At 55.9% G+C, this 20,777-nt stretch overlaps 1 protein-coding gene across 1 annotated transcript in view; it reads right to left on the reverse strand.

Moving 5' to 3' along the window:
• The window catches only part of LOC115603049 (mucin-19-like), a 29,470-nt gene extending 10,917 nt beyond the window's left edge, over window positions 1-18,553 (reverse strand). Inside the window, exon 1 of the mRNA XM_030474580.1 lies at window positions 49-18,553. Coding sequence (XP_030330440.1) covers window positions 49-18,553 — 18,505 coding nt within the window. The remainder of the gene's footprint in view (window positions 1-48) is intronic.
• Window positions 18,554-20,777: the final 2,224 nt, after the last annotated feature.

The following is a 20,777-nucleotide window of genomic DNA, read 5'->3' on the forward strand; positions in this document are numbered from 1 at the left end:
TGGGAGCAGAGGAGGTGGCTCCAGTGGAGGAGAAGGAAGTGGAGGCACCTTCCGATACAGTTGTAGCTGTCATGGAGGTCACCTCATTGGACGTGACAGCAGACGAGGTGGTTCCTGAGTTCAAGAACATTGTGGAGGTATCAACAGAAGTGGTTGGTGCACTTCTGGAGGTCACTCCTATGGAGGTGGCAGCAATTGAGGTGGCTCCAGTGGTGAAGGAGAGCGTGGAGGAACCATGTGAAGTGGCTGTGGAAGACATTGAGGTCTCCTCAGTTGAGGTGACAGCAGAGGAGGTGACTCCAGTGGTGGAGAAGCTTGAGGAAGCAACCATAGAGGTAGTTGTGGCACTCATGGAGGTCACCCCTGTTGAGGTGGGAACACTGGAGGTGGCTCCAGTGGTGGAGAAGGAGGTTGGAGGCTCTGCTGTTGAGGTTGGAGCATTGGCTGAGGTCACCTCAATGGTGGCAGCAGCATTTGAGGTGGCTCCAGAGGTGGGGAAGGTCGTGGAGGCTTCTTCTGAGGTGGTTGTGGCACTCATGGAGGTCACATCGATGGAGGTGACAGCAGAGGAGGTGGCTGCAGTGGTGGACGAGAGAGTGGAGGAACCTTCTAAGGTGGCTGTGGAAGACACGGAGGTCACCTCAGTGAAGGTGACAGGACTGGAGATGGCTTCTGAGGTGGTGAATGTCATGGAGGCACCTTCTGAGGTGGTTGGAGCTTTGGTGGAGGTCATGTCAGTACTGCTGGCAACAGAGGAGGTGGCTCCAGTGGTGGAGAATGATGTGGAGGCATCAATAGAGGTGGTTGGAGCTGCTGTGGAGGTCACTTCAGTTGAGGTGAAACCAATGGAGGTGGCTCCAGTGGTGGAGAAGGCCGTGGAGGAACCATCTGTGGTGGTTGTGGCACTCATGGAAGTCCCCTCCATGGAGGCTGCAGCACTGGAGGGGGATGCAGTAGTGGAGGTCATAGAGGTATCAATAGAGGTTATTGGGGCACTCATGGAGGTCACCTCTGTGGTGGTGGGAGCAGAGGAGGTGGAACCATCAGTGGAGAAGGTTGTGAAGGAACCTGCTGAGGTGGTTGGAGCGTTGGTTGAGGTCACCTCATTGGAGGTAACAGGACTGGAGGTGGATGCAGAGGTGGAGAAAGTTGTAGAGGCACCTTCTGATACGGTTGTAGCTGTCATGGAGGTCACCTCATTGCTGGTGACAGCACTGGAGGTGGCTCCAGTGCTGGTGGAGGTCATGGAGGCACCTTCTGACGTGATAGTGGACATCATGGAGGTCACCTCAGCTGAGGTGACACCAGTTGCGGAGGTTCCAGTGGTGGACAAGGTCATAGAGGCATCCATTGAGGTGGCTGGGGCACTCATCGAGGTCCACAGTGTGGAGGTGGCAGTAGAAGAGGTGGCTCCAGTGGTGGAGAAGGTGCTGGAGGCACCTTCTGAGCTGGTTGGGGCTGTCGTGGAGGTCACATCAGTGGAGGTGGCAGCAGTTGAGGTGGCTCCAGTGGTGGTGGAGAGCGTGATGGAAGCAACTGAGGTGGCTTTGGAAGACATGGAGGTCATTTCACTAGAGGTGACAGCAGAGGAGGAGGTTCCAATGGTGGAGAATGATGTGGAGGCATCAATAGAGGTGGTTGGAGCTGCTGTGGAGGTCACACCAGCTGAGGTTACACCATTGGAGGTGGCTCTGGTGGTGGAGAAGGTGCTGGAGGCATCTACTGAGGTGGTAGGAGCACTCATGGAGGTCAACTCATTGGAGATGACACCAGCGGAGGTGGCTCCAGAAGTGGAGAAGGAGGTTGGAGGCTCTGCTGTTGAGGTTGGAGTGTTGGTTGAGGTCACCTCATTGGTGGTAGCAGCATTTGAGATGGCTCCAGTGGTGGGGAAGCTCGTGGAGGTATCTTCTGACGTAGTTGTGGCTGTCATGGAGGTCACATCAGTTGAGATGGAATCAGTGGAGGTGGCTCCAGAGGTGAAGAATGACGTCAACGCCTCAATAAAGGTGGTTATAGGGCTGGTTGAGGTCCCCTCATTGGAGGTGACAGCAGAGGAGGTGGCTCCAATGGTTGAGAAGCCTGTGGAGGCACCTACTGGGGTGGTTGTGGCTGTCACCGAGGTCACATCAGTTGAGGTGGCAGCACTGGAAGATGTTGCTTCGCTGATGGAGAATGATGTGGAGGCATCAATAGAGGATGTTGGAGCTGCTGTGGAGGTCACATCAGTTGAGGTGACACCACTGGAGGTGGCTGCAGTGGTGGAGAAGGTGGCGAAGGAACCTTCTGAGGTGGTTGGAACGTTGGTTGAGGTCACCTCATTGGAGGTGACAGGACTGGAGGTGGCTCCAGAGGTGGAGAGTGTCATGGAGGCACCTTCTGATACGGTTGTAGCTGTCATGGAGGTCACCTCAGTTGAGGTGGCACCACTGGAAGCGGCCCCAGTGATGGAGGAGAGTGTGGAGGAACCTTCTGGAATAGCTGTGGAAGACATGGAGGTCACCTCAGTGAAGGTGGGAGAAGAGGAGGTGGCTACAGCGGAGGAAAAGCTCGTGGAGGCATCTAGTAGGGTGGTTGTGGCACTCATGGTGGTCACCTCAGTTGAGGTGGAAACAGTGGAGGAGGTTCCAGAGGTGGAGAAGGAGGTTGGAGGCTCTGCTGTTGAGGTTGGAGCCTCGATTGAGGTCACCTCATTGGTGGCAGCAGCATTTGAGGTGGCTCCAGTGGTGGGGAAGCTCGAGGAGGTGTCTTCTGAGGTGGTTGGGGCTGTCATGGAGGTCACTTCAGTTGATGTGACAGCAGAGGAGGTGGCTGCAGTGGTGGAGAAGGTCATGGAGGAACCTTCTGAGGTGGCTGTGGCACTCATGGAGGTCTCCTCTATGGAGGTTGCAGCCCTGGAGGTGGCTCCAGTGGCTGTCACTGAGGCTGTCACCGAGGTCACATCAACTGAAGTGACAGCACTGGAAGAGGTTTTTTTGGTGGTGGAGAAGGTGGAGAAACCTTCTGAGCTGGTTGTAGCTGTCATGGAGGTCACATCGACGGAGGTGGCAGCAGTTGAGGTGGCTTCAGTGGTCGAGGAGAGAGTGGAGGCATCAACAGAGGTTGCAGGGGCTGTCGTGGAGGTCCCCTCTATGGAGGCTGCAGCACTGGGGGGGGCGTCAGTGGTGGAGAAGGTCATGGAGGTATCAATAGAGGCTGTTGGTGCACTGGAGGTGGTCCCACTGGACGAAAAAGTCATGGAAGTATCAATAGAGGTTGTGGAGGCACCTTCTGATACGGTTGTAGCTGTCATGGAGGTCACCTCATTGGAGATGACAGCAGAGGAAGTGGCTCCAATGGTGGAGAATGATGTGGAGGCATCAAGAGAGGTGGTTGGGGCTGTCACTGAGGTCACCTCATTGGTGGTGACAGCACTGGAGGTGGCTCCAGTGCTGGTGGAGGTCATGGAGGTACCTTCTGACGTGCTTGCAGGTGTCATGGAGGTCACCTCACCCGAGGTGACACCAGTGGAGGAGGTTCCAGTGGTGGACAAGGTCATAGAGGCATCGACTGAGGTGGTTGGGGCTGTCGTGGAGGTTCCCAAAGTGGAGGAGACAGCAGAGGAGCTGGCTCCAGACGTGAAGAATGTCATGGAGGCACCTTCTGAGGTGGTTGGAGCATTGGTGGAGGTCATCTCTGTAGAGCTGGGAGCAGAGGAGGTGGCTCCCGTGGTGGAGAAGGTCGTGGAGGAACGATCTGAGGTGGTTGTGGCACTCATGGACGTCCCCTCTACGGACGTTGAAGCACTGGAGATAGCTCCAATGGTGGAGGATGTTGTGGAGGAACCTTCTGATAAGGTTGTAGGTGTCATGGAGGTCACCTCATTAGAGGTGACAGCAGAGGAGGTGGCTCCAGTGGTGGAGAAGAGAGTGGAGGCGTCAACAGAGGTTGTAGGGGCTGTTGTGGAGGTCCCCGCTATGGAGGCTGCAGCACTGGAGGTGGCTCCAGTGGTGGAGAAGGTCGTGGAGGCATCAATCGAGGTTGTTGGTGCACTCATGGAGGTCACCTCTGTGGTGGTGGGAGCAGAGGAGGTTGAAACATCAGTGGAGAAGGTTGTGAAGGAACCTGCTGAGGTGGTTGGAGCGTTGGTTGAGGTCACCTCATTGGAGGTGGCAGCAGAGGAGGTGGCTCCAAAGGTGGAGAAGGAAGTCAAAGAGTCTGTTGAGGTGCTGGAGACACTCATGGAGGTCACTTCAGTCAAGGTGGCATCAGTGGAAGTGGCCCAAGTGATGGAGGAGAGCGTGGAGGAACCTTCTGGGATAGCTGTGGAAGACATGGAGGTCACCTCAGAGAAGGTGGGAGCAGAGGAGGAGGTTCCAATGGTGGAGAATGATGTGGAGGCATCATTAGAGGTGGTTGGAGCTGCTGTGGACGTCACTTCAGTTGAGGAGACACCAGTGGAGGTGGCTCCAGAGGTGAATGAGATCGTGGAAGTATCACTAGAGGTTGTTGAAGAACTGGTAGATGTCAACTCATTGGAGGTGACAGCAGAGGAGGTGGCTCCAATGGTTGAGAAGCCTGTGGAGGCATCAGTGGAGGTGGTTGTGGCACTCATGGAGGTCCTGTCACTTGAGGTGGAAACAGTGGAGGAGGTTCCAGAGGTGGAGAAGGAGGTTGCAGGCTCTGCTGTTGAGGTTGGAGCATTGGTTGAGGTCACCTCATTGGTGGCAGCAGCATTTGAGGTGGCTCCAGAGGTGGGGAAGCTCGAGGAGGCATCTTCTGAGCTGGTTGGAGCTGCTGTGAATGTCACTTCAGTTGAAGGGACACCACTGGAGGTGGCTGCAGTGGTGGAGAAGGTTGTGAAGAAAACTTCTGAGGTGGTTGTGGCACTCATGAAGGTCCCCTCTATGGAGGGTGGAGCACTGGAGGTGGATTCAGCGCTGGAGAATGTTGTGGAGGCATCACTAGAGCTGGTTGAAGCACTGGCGGAGGTCACCTCATTGGAGGTGACAGCAGAGGAGGTGGCTCCAATGGTTGAGAAGCCTGTGGAGGCATCTACTGAGGTGGTTGGGGCACTCATGGAGGTCCAGACAGTTGAGGTGGAAACAGTGGAGGACGTTCCAGAGATGGAGAAGGAGGTTGGAGGCTCTGCTGTTGAGATTGGAGCATTGGAGGAGGTCACCTCATTGGTGGCAGCATTTGAGGTGGCCCCAGTGGTGGGGAAGCTCATGGAGGTGTCTTCTGAGGTGGTTGGGGCTGTTGTGGAGGTCACTTCAGTAGCGGGGACACCACTGGAGGTGGCTGCAGTGGTGGGGAAGCTCATGGAGGCATCAGTAGAGGTGGTTGGGGCACCCGTGGAGGTCACATCCATGGAGGAGACAGGACTGGAGATGGATCCAGAGGTGGAGACTGTCGTGGAGGCACCTTCTGATAAGGTTGTAGCCATCATGGAGGTCACCTCAGTAGAGGTGACACCAGTGGAAGTGGCCTCAGTGGTGGAGGAGAGCGTGGAGGAACCATCTGAGGTGGTTGTGGAAGACATGGAGGTCACCTCAGTTGAGGTGATACCAGAGGAGGTGTCTCCAATGGTAGAGAATGATGTTGAGGCATCAATAGAGGTGGTTGGAGATGCTGTGGAGGTCACTTCAGTTGAGCTGACACCAGTGGAGGTGGCTCCGGTGGTGGAGAAGGTGCTGGAGGCATCAGTGGAGGTGGTGGTGGCACTCATGGAGCTCCTGTCAGTTGAGCTGGAAACAGGGGAGGAGGTTCCAGAGGTGGAGAAGGAGGTTGGAGGCTCTGCTGAGCTGGTTGGAGAGTTGGAGGAGGTCACCTCATTGGGGGTTACACTAGAGGAGGTGGTTCCTGAAGTCGAGAACATTGTGGAGGCATCAGTAGAGCTGGTTGGGGCACTCATGGAGGTCACCCCTATGGAGGTGGCAGCAGTTGAAGCGGCTCCAGTGGTGAAGGAGAGCGTGGAGGAAGCATCTGAAGTGGCTGTGGAAGACATGAAGGTCATCTCATTAGAGGTGACAGCAGAGGAGGAGGTTCCAGTGGTGGAGAATGATGTGGAGGTATCCATAGAGGTGGTTGGAGCTGCTGTGGAGGTCACTTCAGTTGAGGTGACAGCAGTGGAAGTGGTCACTTCCATGACAGTAATGGAGGCATCTACTGAGTTGGTTGAAGCACTGGCGGAGGTCACCTCATTGGAGGTGACAGCAGAGGAGGTGTCTCCAGTGGCCCAGGAGAGAGTGGAGGCATCACTAGAGGTTGTAGGGGCTGTTGTGGAGGTACCTGCTATGAAGGTGACACCAGTGGAGGTGGATCCAGTGGTGGAGAAGGTCGTGGAGGCATCAATCGGGGTTGTTGGTGCATGCATGGAGGTCACCTCTGTGGTGGTGGGAGCAGAGGAGGTGGAAACATCAGTGGAGAAGGTTGTGAAGGAACCTGTTGAGGTGGTTGGAGCGTTGGTTGAGGTCACCTCATTGGAGGTGACAGAACTGGAGGTGGCTCCAGAGGTGGAGAGTGTCGTGGAGGCACCTTCTGATATGGTTGTAGCTCTTATGGAGGTCACCTCAGTTGAGGTGAAACCACTGGAGGTGGCCCCAGTGACAGAGGAGAGCGTGGAGGAACCACCTGAGGCGGCTGCGGAAGACATGGAGGTCATCTCATTAGAGGTGACAGCAGAGGAGGTGGCTCCAGAGGTGGAGGAGAGAGTGGAGGAACCCTCTGAGGTGGCTGTGGAAGACGTGGAGGTTATCTCAGATGAGGTGATTCCAGTGGAGGTGGCTCCAGAGGTGAAGAATGTCGTGGAGGCATGAGTAGAGGTGGTTGGAGCACTGGTGGAGGTCACCTCATTGGAGATGACAGCAGAGGAGGTGGCTCCACTGGTCAAGAACATTGTGGAGGCACCAAGAGAGGTGATTGTGGCTGTCACTGAGGTCACGTCACTTGAGGTGACAGCACTGGAAGAGGTTTCTTTGGTGGTGGAGAAGCTGGAGGCACCTTCTGAGCTGGTTGGGGCTGTCGTGGAGATCACATCAGTAGAAGTCAAACCACTGGAGGTGCCTCCGGTGGTGGAGAAGGTGCTGGAGGTATCAACAGGGCTTGTTGCAGCTGCTGTGGAGATCACTTCAGTTGAGGTGACACCAGTGGAGGAGGCTCCAGTGATGAAGAAGGTCATGGAGAAAGCTTCTGAGGTGGCTGTGGCACTCATGGAGGTCCCCTCGATGGAGGTTGCAGCACTGGAGGTGGTCCCACTGGACAACAAGGTTGTGGAAGCATCACTAGAGGTTGTTGGGGCACTCATGGAGGTCACCTCTGTGGTGGTGGGAGCAGAGGAGGTGGAAACATCATTGGAGAAGGTTGTGAAGGAACCTGCTGAGGTGGTTGGAGCATTGGTTGAGGTCATCTCATTGGAGGTGGAAGCAGAGGAGGTGACTCCAATGGTGGAGAAGGAAGTCGAAGAGTCTGTTGAGGAGCTCGGGACACTCATGGAGGTCACTTCAGTTGAGGAGGCTCCAGAGGAGGTGGTTGGGGCTGGGGTGACAGGACTGGAGGTGGCTCCAGAGGTGGAGAAGACTGTGGAGGCACCTTCTGATACGGTTGTAGCTGTCATGGAGGTCACCTCATTGGAGGTGACAGCAGAGGAGGTGGCTCCACTGGTGGAGAAGAGAGTGGAGGTTTCCTTTGAGGTGGCTGTGGAAGACATTGGTGTCCCCTCAGTGAAGGTGGCAGCAGAGGAGGTGGCTTCAGTGGTGGAGGAAGTCGTGGAGGCACCAGTGGAGGTGGTTGAAGCACTGTTGGAGATAAGCTCATTGGAGATGACAGCAGAGGAGGTGGCTCCAGAGGTGGAGAGTGTCGTGGAGGCATCTTCTGATATGGTCGTAGCTGTCATGGAGGTCACCTCAGTTGAGGTGGCACCACTGGAAGTGGCCCAAGGGGTGGAGGAGAGCGTGGAGGAACCATGTGAGGTGGCTGTGGTTGACATGGAGGTCACCTCCGTGAAGGAGGGAGCAGAGGAGGTGGTTCCAATGGTGGAGAATGATGGGGAGGCATCAATAGAGGTGGTTGAAGCACTCGTGGAGGTCACCTCATTGGAGGTGGCAGCAGAGGAGGTGGCTCCAATGCTTGAGAAGCCTGTGGAGGCATCTGCTGGGGTGGTTGTGGCACTCATGGAGGTCACCCCTATTGAGGTGAGAACAGTGGAGGTGGCTCCAGAGGTGGAGGAGAGTGTGGAGGTGTCCATTGAGGTGGCTGTGGAAGACATTGGGGTCTCCTCAGTGAAGATGACACCAGTGGAGGTGGCTCCAATGGAGGAGAAGGAGGTTGGAGGCTCTGCTGAGGTGGTTGGAGCATTGGTTGAGGTCACCTCATTGGTGGTGACAGCATTTGAGGTGGCTCCAGAAGTGAGGAAGCTCATGGAGGTGTCTTCTGAGCTAGTTGTGACTGTCATGGAGGTCACATCGACGGAGGTGACAGCAGAGGAGCTGGCTCCAGAGGTGGGAAATATTGTGGAGGCACCTTCTGATACTGTTGTAGCTGTCATGGAGGTCACCCCATTGGAGGTGGCTGCAGAGGAGGTGGCTCCGGTGGTCGAGAAGAGAGTGGAGGCATCACTAGAGCTTGTAGGGGCTGTTGTGGAGGCCCCGTCTAAGGAGGTTGCAGCACTGGAGGTGGCTCCAATGGTGGAGAAGCTCGAGGAAGCATCAATAGAGGTGGTTGTGGCACTCGTGGAGGTCCCCCCTGTTGAGGTGGTAACAGTGGAGGAGGTTCCAGAGGTGGAGAAGGAGGTTGGAGGCTCTGCTGTTGAGGTTGGAGCATTGCTGGAGGTCACCTCATTGGTGGTAGCAGCATTTGAGGTGGCTCCAGTGGTGGAGGACAGTGTGGAGGCACCCTCTGTTATGGTTGTAGCTGTCACAGACGTCACCTCAGTTGAGGTGGCTCCAGTGGAAGTGGCCCCAGTGATGGAGGAGAGCGTGGAGGAACCATCCGAGCTGGCTGTGGAAGACATGGAGGTCACCTCAGTGAAGGTGGGAGCAGAGGAGGAGGTTTCAATGGTGGAGAATGATGTGGAGGCATCAGTGGAGGTGGTTGGCGCACTGGTGGAGGTCACCTCATTGGAGGTGACAGCAGAGGAGGTGGCTCCAATGGTGGAGAAGCCTGTGGAGGCATCGACTGGGGTGGTTGTGGCACTCATGGAGGTCACTCCTCTTGAGGTGGAAACAGTGGAGGAGGTTCCAGAGCTTGAAAACAGCGTGGAGGAACCATCTGAGGAGGTCGTGGAAGTCACGGAGGTCTCCTCAGTGAAGGTGACAGGACTGGAGATGGCTTCTGAGGTGGTGAAGCTCATGGAGGCACCTTCTGAGGTGGTTGGAGTGTTGCTGGAGGTCATCTCTGTAGAGCTGGGAGCAGAGGAGGTGGCTCCCGTGGTGGAGAAGGTCGTGGAGGAACGATCTGAGGTGGTTGTGGCACTCATGGACGCCCCCTCTACGGACATTGCAGCACTGGAGATGGCTCCGATGCTGGAGAATGTTGTGGAGGAACCTTCTGATACGGTTGTAGGTGTCACGGAGGTCACCTCATTAGAGGTGACAGCAGAGGAGGTGGCTCCAGTGGTCAAGGAGAGAGTGGAGGCATCAACAGAGGTTGTAGGGGCTGTGGTGGAGGTCCCCGCTATGGAGGCTCCAGCACTGGAGGTGGCTCCTGTGGTGGAGAAGGTTGTGGAGGCATCAATCGGGGTTGTTGGTGCATGCATGGAGGTCACCTCTGTGGTGGTGGGAGCAGAGGAGGTGGAAACATCAGTGGAGAAGGTTGTGAAGGAACCTGTTGAGGTGGTTGGAGCGTTGGTTGAGGTCACCTCATTGGAGGTGACAGAACTGGAGGTGGCTCCAGAGGTGGAGAGTGTCGTGGAGGCACCTTCTGATATGGTTGTAGCTCTTATGGAGGTCACCTCAGTTGAGGTGAAACCACTGGAGGTGGCCCCAGTGACAGAGGAGAGCGTGGAGGAACCACCTGAGGCGGCTGCGGAAGACATGGAAGTCATCTCATTAGAGGTGACAGCAGAGGAGGTGGCTCCAGAGGTGGAGAATAATGTGGAGGCATCAGCAGAGGTGCTTGGGGCACTCATGGAGGTCACCCCTATGGAAGTGGCAGCAGTTGAGGCAGCTCCAGTGGTGAAGGAGAGCATGGAGGAACCGTCTGAGGTGCCTGTGGAAGACATCGAGGTCTCCTTAGTTGAGGTGGCAGCAGAGGAGGAGGCTGCAGTGGTGGAGAAGGAAGTGGAGGCATCAAGATAGGTGCTTGTGGCTGTCACCGAGGTCACGTCACTTGAGGTGGCAGCACTGGAAGAGGTTTCTTTGGTGGTGGAGAAGCTGGAGGCACCTTCTGAGCTGGTTGGGGCTGTCGTGGAGATCACATCAGTAGAAGTCAAACCACTGGAGGTGCCTCCGGTGGTGGAGAAGGTGCTGGAGGTATCAACAGGGCTTGTTGCAGCTGCTGTGGAGATCACTTCAGTTGAGGTGACACCAGTGGAGGAGGCTCCAGTGATGAAGAAGGTCATGGAGAAAGCTTCTGAGGTGGCTGTGGCACTCATGGAGGTCCCCTCGATGGAGGTTGCAGCACTGGAGGTGGTCCCACTGGACAACAAGGTTGTGGAAGCAACACTAGAGGTTGTTGGGGCACTCATGGAGGTCACCTCTGTGGTGGTGGGAGCAGAGGAGGTGGAAACATCAGTGGAGAAGGTTGTGAAGGAACCTGCTGAGGTGGTTGGAGCGTTGGTTGAGGTCACCTCATTGGAGGTGGCAGCAGAGGAGGTGGCTCCAAAGGTGGAGAAGGAAGTCAAAGAGTCTGTTGAGGTGCTGGAGACACTCATGGAGGTCACTTCAGTCAAGGTGGCATCAGTGGAAGTGGCCCAAGTGATGGAGGAGAGCGTGGAGGAACCTTCTGGGATAGCTGTGGAAGACATGGAGGTCACCTCAGAGAAGGTGGGAGCAGAGGAGGAGGTTCCAATGGTGGAGAATGATGTGGAGGCATCATTAGAGGTGGTTGGAGCTGCTGTGGACGTCACTTCAGTTGAGGAGACACCAGTGGAGGTGGCTCCAGAGGTGAATGAGATCGTGGAAGTATCACTAGAGGTTGTTGAAGAACTGGTAGATGTCAACTCATTGGAGGTGACAGCAGAGGAGGTGGCTCCAATGGTTGAGAAGCCTGTGGAGGCATCAGTGGAGGTGGTTGTGGCACTCATGGAGGTCCTGTCACTTGAGGTGGAAACAGTGGAGGAGGTTCCAGAGGTGGAGAAGGAGGTTGCAGGCTCTGCTGTTGAGGTTGGAGCATTGGTTGAGGTCACCTCATTGGTGGCAGCAGCATTTGAGGTGGCTCCAGAGGTGGGGAAGCTCAAGGAGGCATCTTCTGAGCTGGTTGGAGCTGCTGTGAATGTCACTTCAGTTGAAGGGACACCACTGGAGGTGGCTGCAGTGGTGGAGAAGGTTGTGAAGAAAACTTCTGAGGTGGTTGTGGCACTCATGAAGGTCCCCTCTATGGAGGGTGGAGCACTGGAGGTGGATTCAGCGCTGGAGAATGTTGTGGAGGCATCACTAGAGCTGGTTGAAGCACTGGCGGAGGTCACCTCATTGGAGGTGACAGCAGAGGAGGTGGCTCCAATGGTTGAGAAGCCTGTGGAGGCATCTACTGAGGTGGTTGGGGCACTCATGGAGGTCCAGACAGTTGAGGTGGAAACAGTGGAGGACGTTCCAGAGATGGAGAAGGAGGTTGGAGGCTCTGCTGTTGAGATTGGAGCATTGGAGGAGGTCACCTCATTGGTGGCAGCATTTGAGGTGGCCCCAGTGGTGGGGAAGCTCATGGAGGTGTCTTCTGAGGTGGTTGGGGCTGTTGTGGAGGTCACTTCAGTAGCGGGGACACCACTGGAGGTGGCTGCAGTGGTGGGGAAGCTCATGGAGGCATCAGTAGAGGTGGTTGGGGCACCCGTGGAGGTCACATCCATGGAGGAGACAGGACTGGAGATGGATCCAGAGGTGGAGACTGTCGTGGAGGCACCTTCTGATAAGGTTGTAGCCATCATGGAGGTCACCTCAGTAGAGGTGACACCAGTGGAAGTGGCCTCAGTGGTGGAGGAGAGCGTGGAGGAACCATCTGAGGTGGTTGTGGAAGACATGGAGGTCACCTCAGTTGAGGTGATACCAGTGGAGGTGGCTCTGGTGGTGGAGAAGGTCATCGAGGCATCGGTGGAGGTGGTTGTGGCACTCATGGAGCTCCTGTCAGTTGAGCTGGAAACAGGGGAGGAGGTTCCAGAGGTGGAGAAGGAGGTTGGAGGCTCTGCTGAGCTGGTTGGAGAGTTGGAGGAGGTCACCTCATTGGGGGTTACACTAGAGGAGGTGGTTCCTGAAGTCGAGAACATTGTGGAGGCATCAGTAGAGCTGGTTGGGGCACTCATGGAGGTCACCCCTATGGAGGTGGCAGCAGTTGAAGCGGCTCCAGTGGTGAAGGAGAGCGTGGAGGAAGCATCTGAAGTGGCTGTGGAAGACATGAAGGTCATCTCATTAGAGGTGACAGCAGAGGAGGAGGTTCCAGTGGTGGAGAATGATGTGGAGGTATCCATAGAGGTGGTTGGAGCTGCTGTGGAGGTCACTTCAGTTGAGGTGACAGCAGTGGAAGTGGTCACTTCCATGACAGTAATGGAGGCATCTACTGAGTTGGTTGAAGCACTGGCGGAGGTCACCTCATTGGAGGTGACAGCAGAGGAGGTGTCTCCAGTGGCCCAGGAGAGAGTGGAGGCATCACTAGAGGTTGTAGGGGCTGTTGTGGAGGTACCCGCTATGAAGGTGACACCAGTGGAGGTGGATCCAGTGGTGGAGAAGGTCGTGGAGGCATCAATCGGGGTTGTTGGTGCATGCATGGAGGTCACCTCTGTGGTGGTGGGAGCAGAGGAGGTGGAAACATCAGTGGAGAAGGTTGTGAAGGAACCTGTTGAGGTGGTTGGAGCGTTGGTTGAGGTCACCTCATTGGAGGTGACAGAACTGGAGGTGGCTCCAGAGGTGGAGAGTGTCGTGGAGGCACCTTCTGATATGGTTGTAGCTCTTATGGAGGTCACCTCAGTTGAGGTGAAACCACTGGAGGTGGCCCCAGTGACAGAGGAGAGCGTGGAGGAACCACCTGAGGCGGCTGCGGAAGACATGGAGGTCATCTCATTAGAGGTGACAGCAGAGGAGGTGGCTCCAGAGGTGGAGGAGAGCATGGAGGAACCATCTGAGGTGGTCGTGGAAGTTGTGGAGGTCATCTCAGTGAAGGCGACAGGACTGGAGATGGCTTCTGAGGTGGTGAACGTCATGGAGGCACCTTCTGAGGCGCTTGGAGCGCTGGTAGAGGTAATCTCAGTAGAGCTGGGAGCAGAGGAGGTGGCTCCAGTGGTGGAGAATGATGTGGAGGCATCTATAGAGGTTGTTGGTGCACTCATGGAGGTCACCTCATTGGAGGTGGGAGCAGAGGAGGTGGAAACTTCAGTGGAGAAGGTTGTGAAGGAACCTGCTGAGGTGGTTGGAGCATTGGTTGAGGTCACCTCATTGGAGGTAACAGCAGAAGAGGTGGTTTGGGCACTCGTGGAGGTCACCCCTATGGAGGTGGCAGCAGTTGAGGTGGCTCCAGTGGTGGAAGAGAGAGTGGAGGAACCCTCTGAGGTGGCTGTGGAAGACGTGGAGGTTATCTCAGATGAGGTGATTCCAGTGGAGGTGGCTCCAGAGGTGAAGAATGTCGTGGAGGCATGAGTAGAGGTGGTTGGAGCACTGGTGGAGGTCACCTCATTGGAGATGACAGCAGAGGAGGTGGCTCCACTGGTCAAGAACATTGTGGAGGCACCAAGAGAGGTGATTGTGGCTGTCACTGAGGTCACGTCACTTGAGGTGACAGCACTGGAAGAGGTTTCTTTGGTGGTGGAGAAGCTGGAGGCACCTTCTGAGCTGGTTGGGGCTGTCGTGGAGATCACATCAGTAGAAGTCAAACCACTGGAGGTGCCTCCGGTGGTGGAGAAGGTGCTGGAGGTATCAACAGGGCTTGTTGCAGCTGCTGTGGAGATCACTTCAGTTGAGGTGACACCAGTGGAGGAGGCTCCAGTGATGAAGAAGGTCATGGAGAAAGCTTCTGAGGTGGCTGTGGCACTCATGGAGGTCCCCTCGATGGAGGTTGCAGCACTGGAGGTGGTCCCACTGGACAACAAGGTTGTGGAAGCATCACTAGAGGTTGTTGGGGCACTCATGGAGGTCACCTCTGTGGTGGTGGGAGCAGAGGAGGTGGAAACATCATTGGAGAAGGTTGTGAAGGAACCTGCTGAGGTGGTTGGAGCATTGGTTGAGGTCATCTCATTGGAGGTGGCACCAGAGGAGGTGACTCCAATGGTGGAGAAGGAAGTCGAAGAGTCTGTTGAGGAGCTTGGGACACTCATGGAGGTCACTTCAGTTGAGGAGGCTCCAGAGGAGGTGGTTGGGGCTGGGGTGACAGGACTGGAGGTGGCTCCAGAGGTGAAGACTGTGGAGGCACCTTCTGATACGGTTGTAGCTGTCATGGAGGTCACCTCATTGGAGGTGACAGCAGAGGAGGTGGCTCCACTGGTGGAGAAGAGAGTGGAGGTTTCCTTTGAGGTGGCTGTGGAAGACATTGGTGTCCCCTCAGTGGAGGTGGCAGCAGAGGAGGTGGCTTCAGTGGTGGAGAAAGTCGTGGAGGCACCAGTAGAGGTGGTTGAAGCACTGTTGGAGATAAGCTCATTGGAGATGACAGCAGAGGAGGTGGCTCCAGAGGTGGAGAGTGTCGTGGAGGCATCTTCTGATATGGTCGTAGCTGTTATGGAGGTCACCTCAGTTGATGTGGCACCACTGGAAGTGGCCCAAGTGGTGGAGGAGAGCGTGAAGGAACCATGTGAGGTGGCTGTGGTTGACATGGAGGTCACCTCAGTGAAGGTGGGAGCAGAGGAGGAGGTTCCAATGGTGGAGAATGATGGGGAGGCATCAATAGAGGTGGTTGAAGCACTCGTGGAGGTCACCTCATTGGAGGTGGCAGCAGAGGAGGTGGCTCCAATGTTTGAGAAGCCTGTGGAGGCATCTGCTGGGGTGGTTGTGGCACTCATGGAGGTCATGTCAGTTGAGCTGGAAACAGTGGAGGAGGTTCCAGAGGTGGAGAAGGAGGTTGCAGGCTCTGCTGTTGACGTTGGAGCATTAGTGGTGGTCACCTCATTGGTGGCAGCAGCATTTGAGGTGGCTCCAGTGGTGGGGAAGCTCATGGAGGCATCAGCAGAGGTGGTTGGGGCTGTCAGGCTGGTAACATCAGTTGAGGTGGAATCAGTGGAGGTGGCTCCAGAGGTGAAGAATGACGTCAACGTGTCAATAAAGGTGCTTATAGCGCTGGTTGAGGTCCCCTCATTGGAGGTGGCAGCAGAGGAGGTGGCTCCAGAGGTGGATAAGTAGGTTGGAGGCTCTGCTGTTGAGGATGGACCATTGGTGGAGGTCACCTCATTGGTGGCAGCAGCATTTGAGGTGGCTCCAGAGGTGGGGAAGCTCGAGGAGGTGTCTTCTGAGGCGGTTGGGGCTGTCATGGAACTCACTTCACTTGACGTGAGAGCAGAGGAGGTGGCTGCAGTGGTGGAGAAGGTCGTGGAGGAACCTTCTGAGGTGGCTATGGCACTCATGGAGGTCCCCTCTCTGGAGGCTGCAGGACTGGGGGTGGCTCCAGTGGTGGAGAAGGTCGTGGAGGCATCACTAGAGGTTGCTGGTGCACTCATGGAGGTCACCTCTGTGGTGGTGGGAGCAGAGGAGGTGGAAACATCAGTGGAGAAGGTTGTGAAGGAACCTGCTGAGGTGGTTGGAGCGTTGGTTGAGGTCACCTCATTGGTGGAAGCAGCATTTGAGGTGGCTCCAGTGGTGGGGAAGCTTGTGGAGACGTCTTCTGAGGTGGTTGTGTCTGTAGTGGAGGTCATCTCATTAGAGATGACAGCAGAGGAGGTGGCTCCAGTGGTGGAGAAGCTCGAGGAGGTGTCTTCTGAGGTGGTTGGGGCTGTCATGGAGGTCACTTCAGTTGATGTTACAGCAGAGGAGGTGGCTCCAGTGGTGGAGAAGGTCATGGAGGAACTTTCTGAGGTGGTTGCGGCACTCATGGAGGTCCCCTCTATGGAGGTTGCAGCACTGGAGGTGGTCCCACTGGACGACAACATCATGGAAGTATCAATCGAGGTTGTGGAGGCACCTTCTGATACAGTTGTAGCTGTCATGGAGGTCACCTCATTGGAGGTGACAGCAGAGGAGGTGGCTCCAATGGTTGAGAAGCCTGTGGAGGCATCTACTGGGGTGGTTGTGGCACTCATGGATGTCACCCCTATTGAGGTGAGAACAGTGGAGGTGGCTCCAGAGGTGGAGGAGAGTGTGGAGGTGTCCATTGAGGTGGCTGTGGAAGACATTGGGGTCCCCTCAGTGAAGGTGGGAGCAGAGGAGGTGGAACCAATGAAAGAGAAGGAAGTGGAGGCACCTTCTGATACAGTTGTAGCTGCCATGGAGGTCACATCATTGGTGGAAGCAGCATTTGAGGTGGCTCCAGTGGTGGGGAAGCTCGTGGAGGCATCAGTAGAGGTGGTTGTGGCACTCATGGAGGTCACCTCTGTGGTGGTGGGAGCAGAGGAGGTGGAAACATCAGTGGAGAAGGTTGTGAACGAACCTGCTGAGGTGCTTGGAGAGTTGGTTGAGGTCACCTCATTGGAGGCGACAGGACTGGAGGTGGCTCCAGAGGTGGAGAAGATCGTGGAGGCACCTACTGGGGTGGTTGTGGCACTCAGGGTGGTCCTGTCAGTTGTGGTGGAAACAGTGGAGGTGGCTCCACTGGTGGAGAAGGAGGTTGCAGGCTCTGCTGAGGTGGTTGGAGCATTGGTTGAGGTCACCTCATTGGTGGTGGCAGCATTTGAGGTGGCTCCAGTGGTGGGGAAGCTCGAGGAGGTGTCTTCTGAGGTGGTTGTGGCTGTCAGGGAGGTCACATCAGCTGAGATGGAATCAGTGGAGGAGACTCCAGAGGTGAAGAATGACGTCAACGTGTCAATAAAGGTGGTTATAGCGCTGGTTGAGGTCCCCTCATTGGAGGTGACAGCAGAGGAGGTGGCTCCAATGGTTGAGAAGCCTGTGGAGGCATCAAGAGAGGTGGTTGTGGCTGTCACCGAGGTCCCACCACTTGAGGTGGCAGCACTGGAAGAGGTTTCTTTGGTGGTGGAGAAGGTGGAGGCACCTTCTGAGCTGGTTGGGGCTGTCGTGGAGGTCACCTCATTAGAGGTGACAGCAGAGGAGGTGGCTCCAGTGGTGGACAAGAGAGTGGAGGAACCATCTGACGTGGCTGTGGAAGACATGGAGGTCATCTCGCTAGGGGTGACAGCAGAGGAGGAGGTTCCAGTGGTGGAGAATGATGTGGAGGCATCAATAGAGGTGGTTGGGGCTGCTGTGGAGGTCACTTCACTGGAGGTGACAGCAGAGGAGGTGGCTCCAATGGTGGAGAAGCCTGTGGAGACATCTGCTGGGGTGGTTGTGGAACTTCTGGAGGTGGTGTCAGTTGAGCTGGAATCAGTGGAGGAGGTTCCAGAGGTGGAGAAGGAGGTTGGAGGCTCTGCTGAGCTGATTGGAGCGTTGGAGGAGGTCACCTCATTTAAGGTAACACCAGAGGAGGTGGTTTCTGAGGTCGAGAACATTGTGGAGGCATCAGTAGAGGTGGTTGGGGCACTCGTGGAGGTCATATAGATGGAGGTGACAGCAGAGGAGGAGGTTCCAGTGGTGGAGAAGCCTGTGGAGACATCTACTGGGGTTGTTGTTGCACTCAGGGAGGTCCTGTAAGTTGAGGTGGAAACACTGGAGGAGGTTCCAGAGGTGGAGAAGGAGGTTGGAGGCTCTGCTGTTGATGTCGCAGCGTTGCTTGACGTCACCTCGTTGGTGGCAGCAGCATTTGAGGTGGCTCCAGAGGTGGGGAAGCTTGAGGACGTGTCTTCTGAGGTGGTTGGGGCTGTCATGGAGGTCACTTCAGTTGACATTACAGCAGAGGAGGTGGCTGCACTGTTGGAGAAGGTCATGGAGGAACCTTCTGTGGTGGTTGTGGCACTCATGGAGGTCCCCTCTATGGAGGTTGCAGCACTGGAGGTGGTCCCACTGGACGACAAGGTTATGGAAGCATCAATAGAGGTTGTGGAGACACCTTCTGAGCTGGTTGTAGCTGTCATGGAGGTCACCTCATTGGTGGCAGCAGCATTTGAGGTGGCTCCAGAGGTGGGGAAGCTCGTGGAGACGTCTTCTGAGCTGGTTGGGGCTGTCATGGAGGTCACATCAGTTGGTGTTACAGCAGAGGAGGTGGCTCCAGTAGTGGAGAATGACGTGAAGCCATCAAGAGAAGTGGTTGTGGCTGTCACCGAGGTCACCTCATTGGTGGTGACAGCACTGGAGGTGGCTCCAGTGCTGGTGGAGGTCATGGAGGCACCTTCTGACGTGGATGTGGATGTCATGGAGGTCACCTCAGCTGAGGTGACACCAGTGGAGGAGGTTTCAGTGGTGGACAAGGTCATAGAGGCATCTACTGAGGTGGTTGCAGCAGTCGTGGAGGTCCCCAGTGTGGAGGTGACACCAATGGAGGTGGAACCAGTGGTGGAGGAGAGCGTGGAGAAACCATCTGAGGTGGCTGTGGAAGACATGGAGGTCACCTCATTAGAGGTGAGAGGAGAGGAGGAGGTTCCAAAGGTGGAGAATGATGTGGAGGCATCAATAGAGGACGTTGGAGCTGCTGTGGAGGTCACTTCAGTTGAGGTGACAGCAGTGGAGGTGGATCCGGTGGTTGAGAAGGTGCTGGAGGCATCCACTGAGGTGGCTGGAGCACTGGTGGAGGTCAACTCATCAGATGTGGCAGCAGAGGAGGTGGCTCCAGTGGTGGAGAATGTTGTGGACGCATCACTAGAGGTTGTTGAAGCACTGGTGGAGGTCACCTCATTGGAGGTCACAGCAGAGGAGGTGGCTCCAATGGTTGAGAAGCCTGTGGAGGCACCTACTGGGATGGTTGTGGCACTCAGGGAGGTCACTCCTCTTGAGGTGGAAACAGTGGAGGAGGTTCCAGAGGTGGAGAAGGAGATTGGAGGCTCTGCTGTTGAGGTTGGAGCTTTGGTTGAGGTCATCTCATTGGTGGCAGCAGCATTTGAGGTGGCTCCAGTGGTGGGGAAGCTCATGGAGATGTCTTCTGAGGTGGTTGGGGCTGTCATGGAGGTCACTTCAGTTGATGTTACAGCAGAGGAGGTGGCTGCAGTGGTGGAGAAGGTCGTGGAGGAACCTTCTAAGGTGGTTGAAGCACTGGTGGTCACCTCATTAGAGATGACAGCAGAGGAGGTGGCTCCAACGGTGGAGAATGATGTGGAGGCATCACTAGAAGTGGTTGGAGCTGCTGTGGAGGTCACTTCACTTGAGGTGACACCAGTGGAAGTGGCTCCAGTGGTGGAGAAGGTGCTGGAGACATCTATTGAGGTGGTTGGAGCACCTGTGGAGGTCACGTGTGTTGAGGTGGAAAGAGTTGAGGAGGTTCCGGAAGTGGAGAAGGAGGTTGGAGGCTCTGCTGTTGAGGTCACCTCATTGGAGGTGACAGGACTGGAGGTGGCTCCAGAGGTGGAGAGTGTCGTGGAGCCACCTTCTGATATGGTTGTAGCTGTCATGGAATTCACTTCATTGGATGTGGCAGCAGAGGAGGTGGCTCCAGCGGTGGAGAATGATATGGAGGCATCAAGAGAGGTGGTTGTGGCTGTCACTGAGGTCACCTCATTGCTGGTGACAGCATTGGAGATGGCTCCAGTGCTGGTGGAGGTCATGGAGGCACCTTCTGATGTGGATGAGTATGTCATGGAGGTCTCGTCAGCTGAGGTGACACCAGTGGAGGTGGCTCTGGTGGTGGAGAAGGTGATGGAGGCATCAATAGAGCTGGTTGGAGCATTGCTGGAGGTCATCTCATTGGAGGTGGCAGCAGAGGAGGTGACTCCAATGGTTGAGAAGCCTGTGGACACATCTACTGGGGTGGTTGTGACACTCATGGAGGTCACCCCTGTTGAGGTGGAAACAGTGGAGGAGGCTCCAGAGGTGGAGAAGGAGGTTGGAGGCTCTGCTGTTGAGGTTGGAGCATTGGAGGAGGTCACCTCATTGGTGGCAGCAGCATTTGAGGTGGCTCCAGTGGTGGCGAAGATCGTGGAGACGACTTCTGAGGTGGTTGGAGCTGCTGTGGATGTCACTCCAGTTGAGGGGACACCATTGGAGGTGGCTGCAGTGGTGGAGAAGGTCGTGGAGGAACCTTCTGAGGTGGTTGTGGCACTCCTGGAGGTCCCCTCTATGGAGGTTGCAGCACTGGAGGACGATTCAGCAGTGGACAATGTCGTGGAGGCATCACTAGAGCTGACTGAAGCACTGGTGGAGGTCACCTCATTGGAGGTGACAGCAGAGGAGGTGGCTCCAGTGGTTGAGAAGCCTGTGGAGGCATCAAGAGAGGTGGTTGTGGCTGTCACCGAGGTCACGTCAGTTGAGGTGACAGAACTGGAAGGGGTTTCTTTGGTGGTGGAGAACGTGGAGACACCTTCTGAGCTGGTTGGGGCCGTCGTGGAGATCACATCAGTGGAGGTGGAAAGAGTAGAGGATGTTCCAGAGGTGGAGAAGAGCGTGGAGGAACCATCTGAGGTGGCTGTGGAAGACATGGAGGTCATCTCATTAGAGGTGACAGCAGAGGAGGAGGTTCCAATGGTGGAGAATGTGCTGGAGGCACCAGTG

This window comes from Strigops habroptila, unplaced genomic scaffold, assembly GCF_004027225.2.
Source record: "Strigops habroptila isolate Jane unplaced genomic scaffold, bStrHab1.2.pri NW_022045604.1_ctg1, whole genome shotgun sequence".
NCBI classification, from domain to species: Eukaryota; Metazoa; Chordata; class Aves; order Psittaciformes; family Psittacidae; genus Strigops; species Strigops habroptila.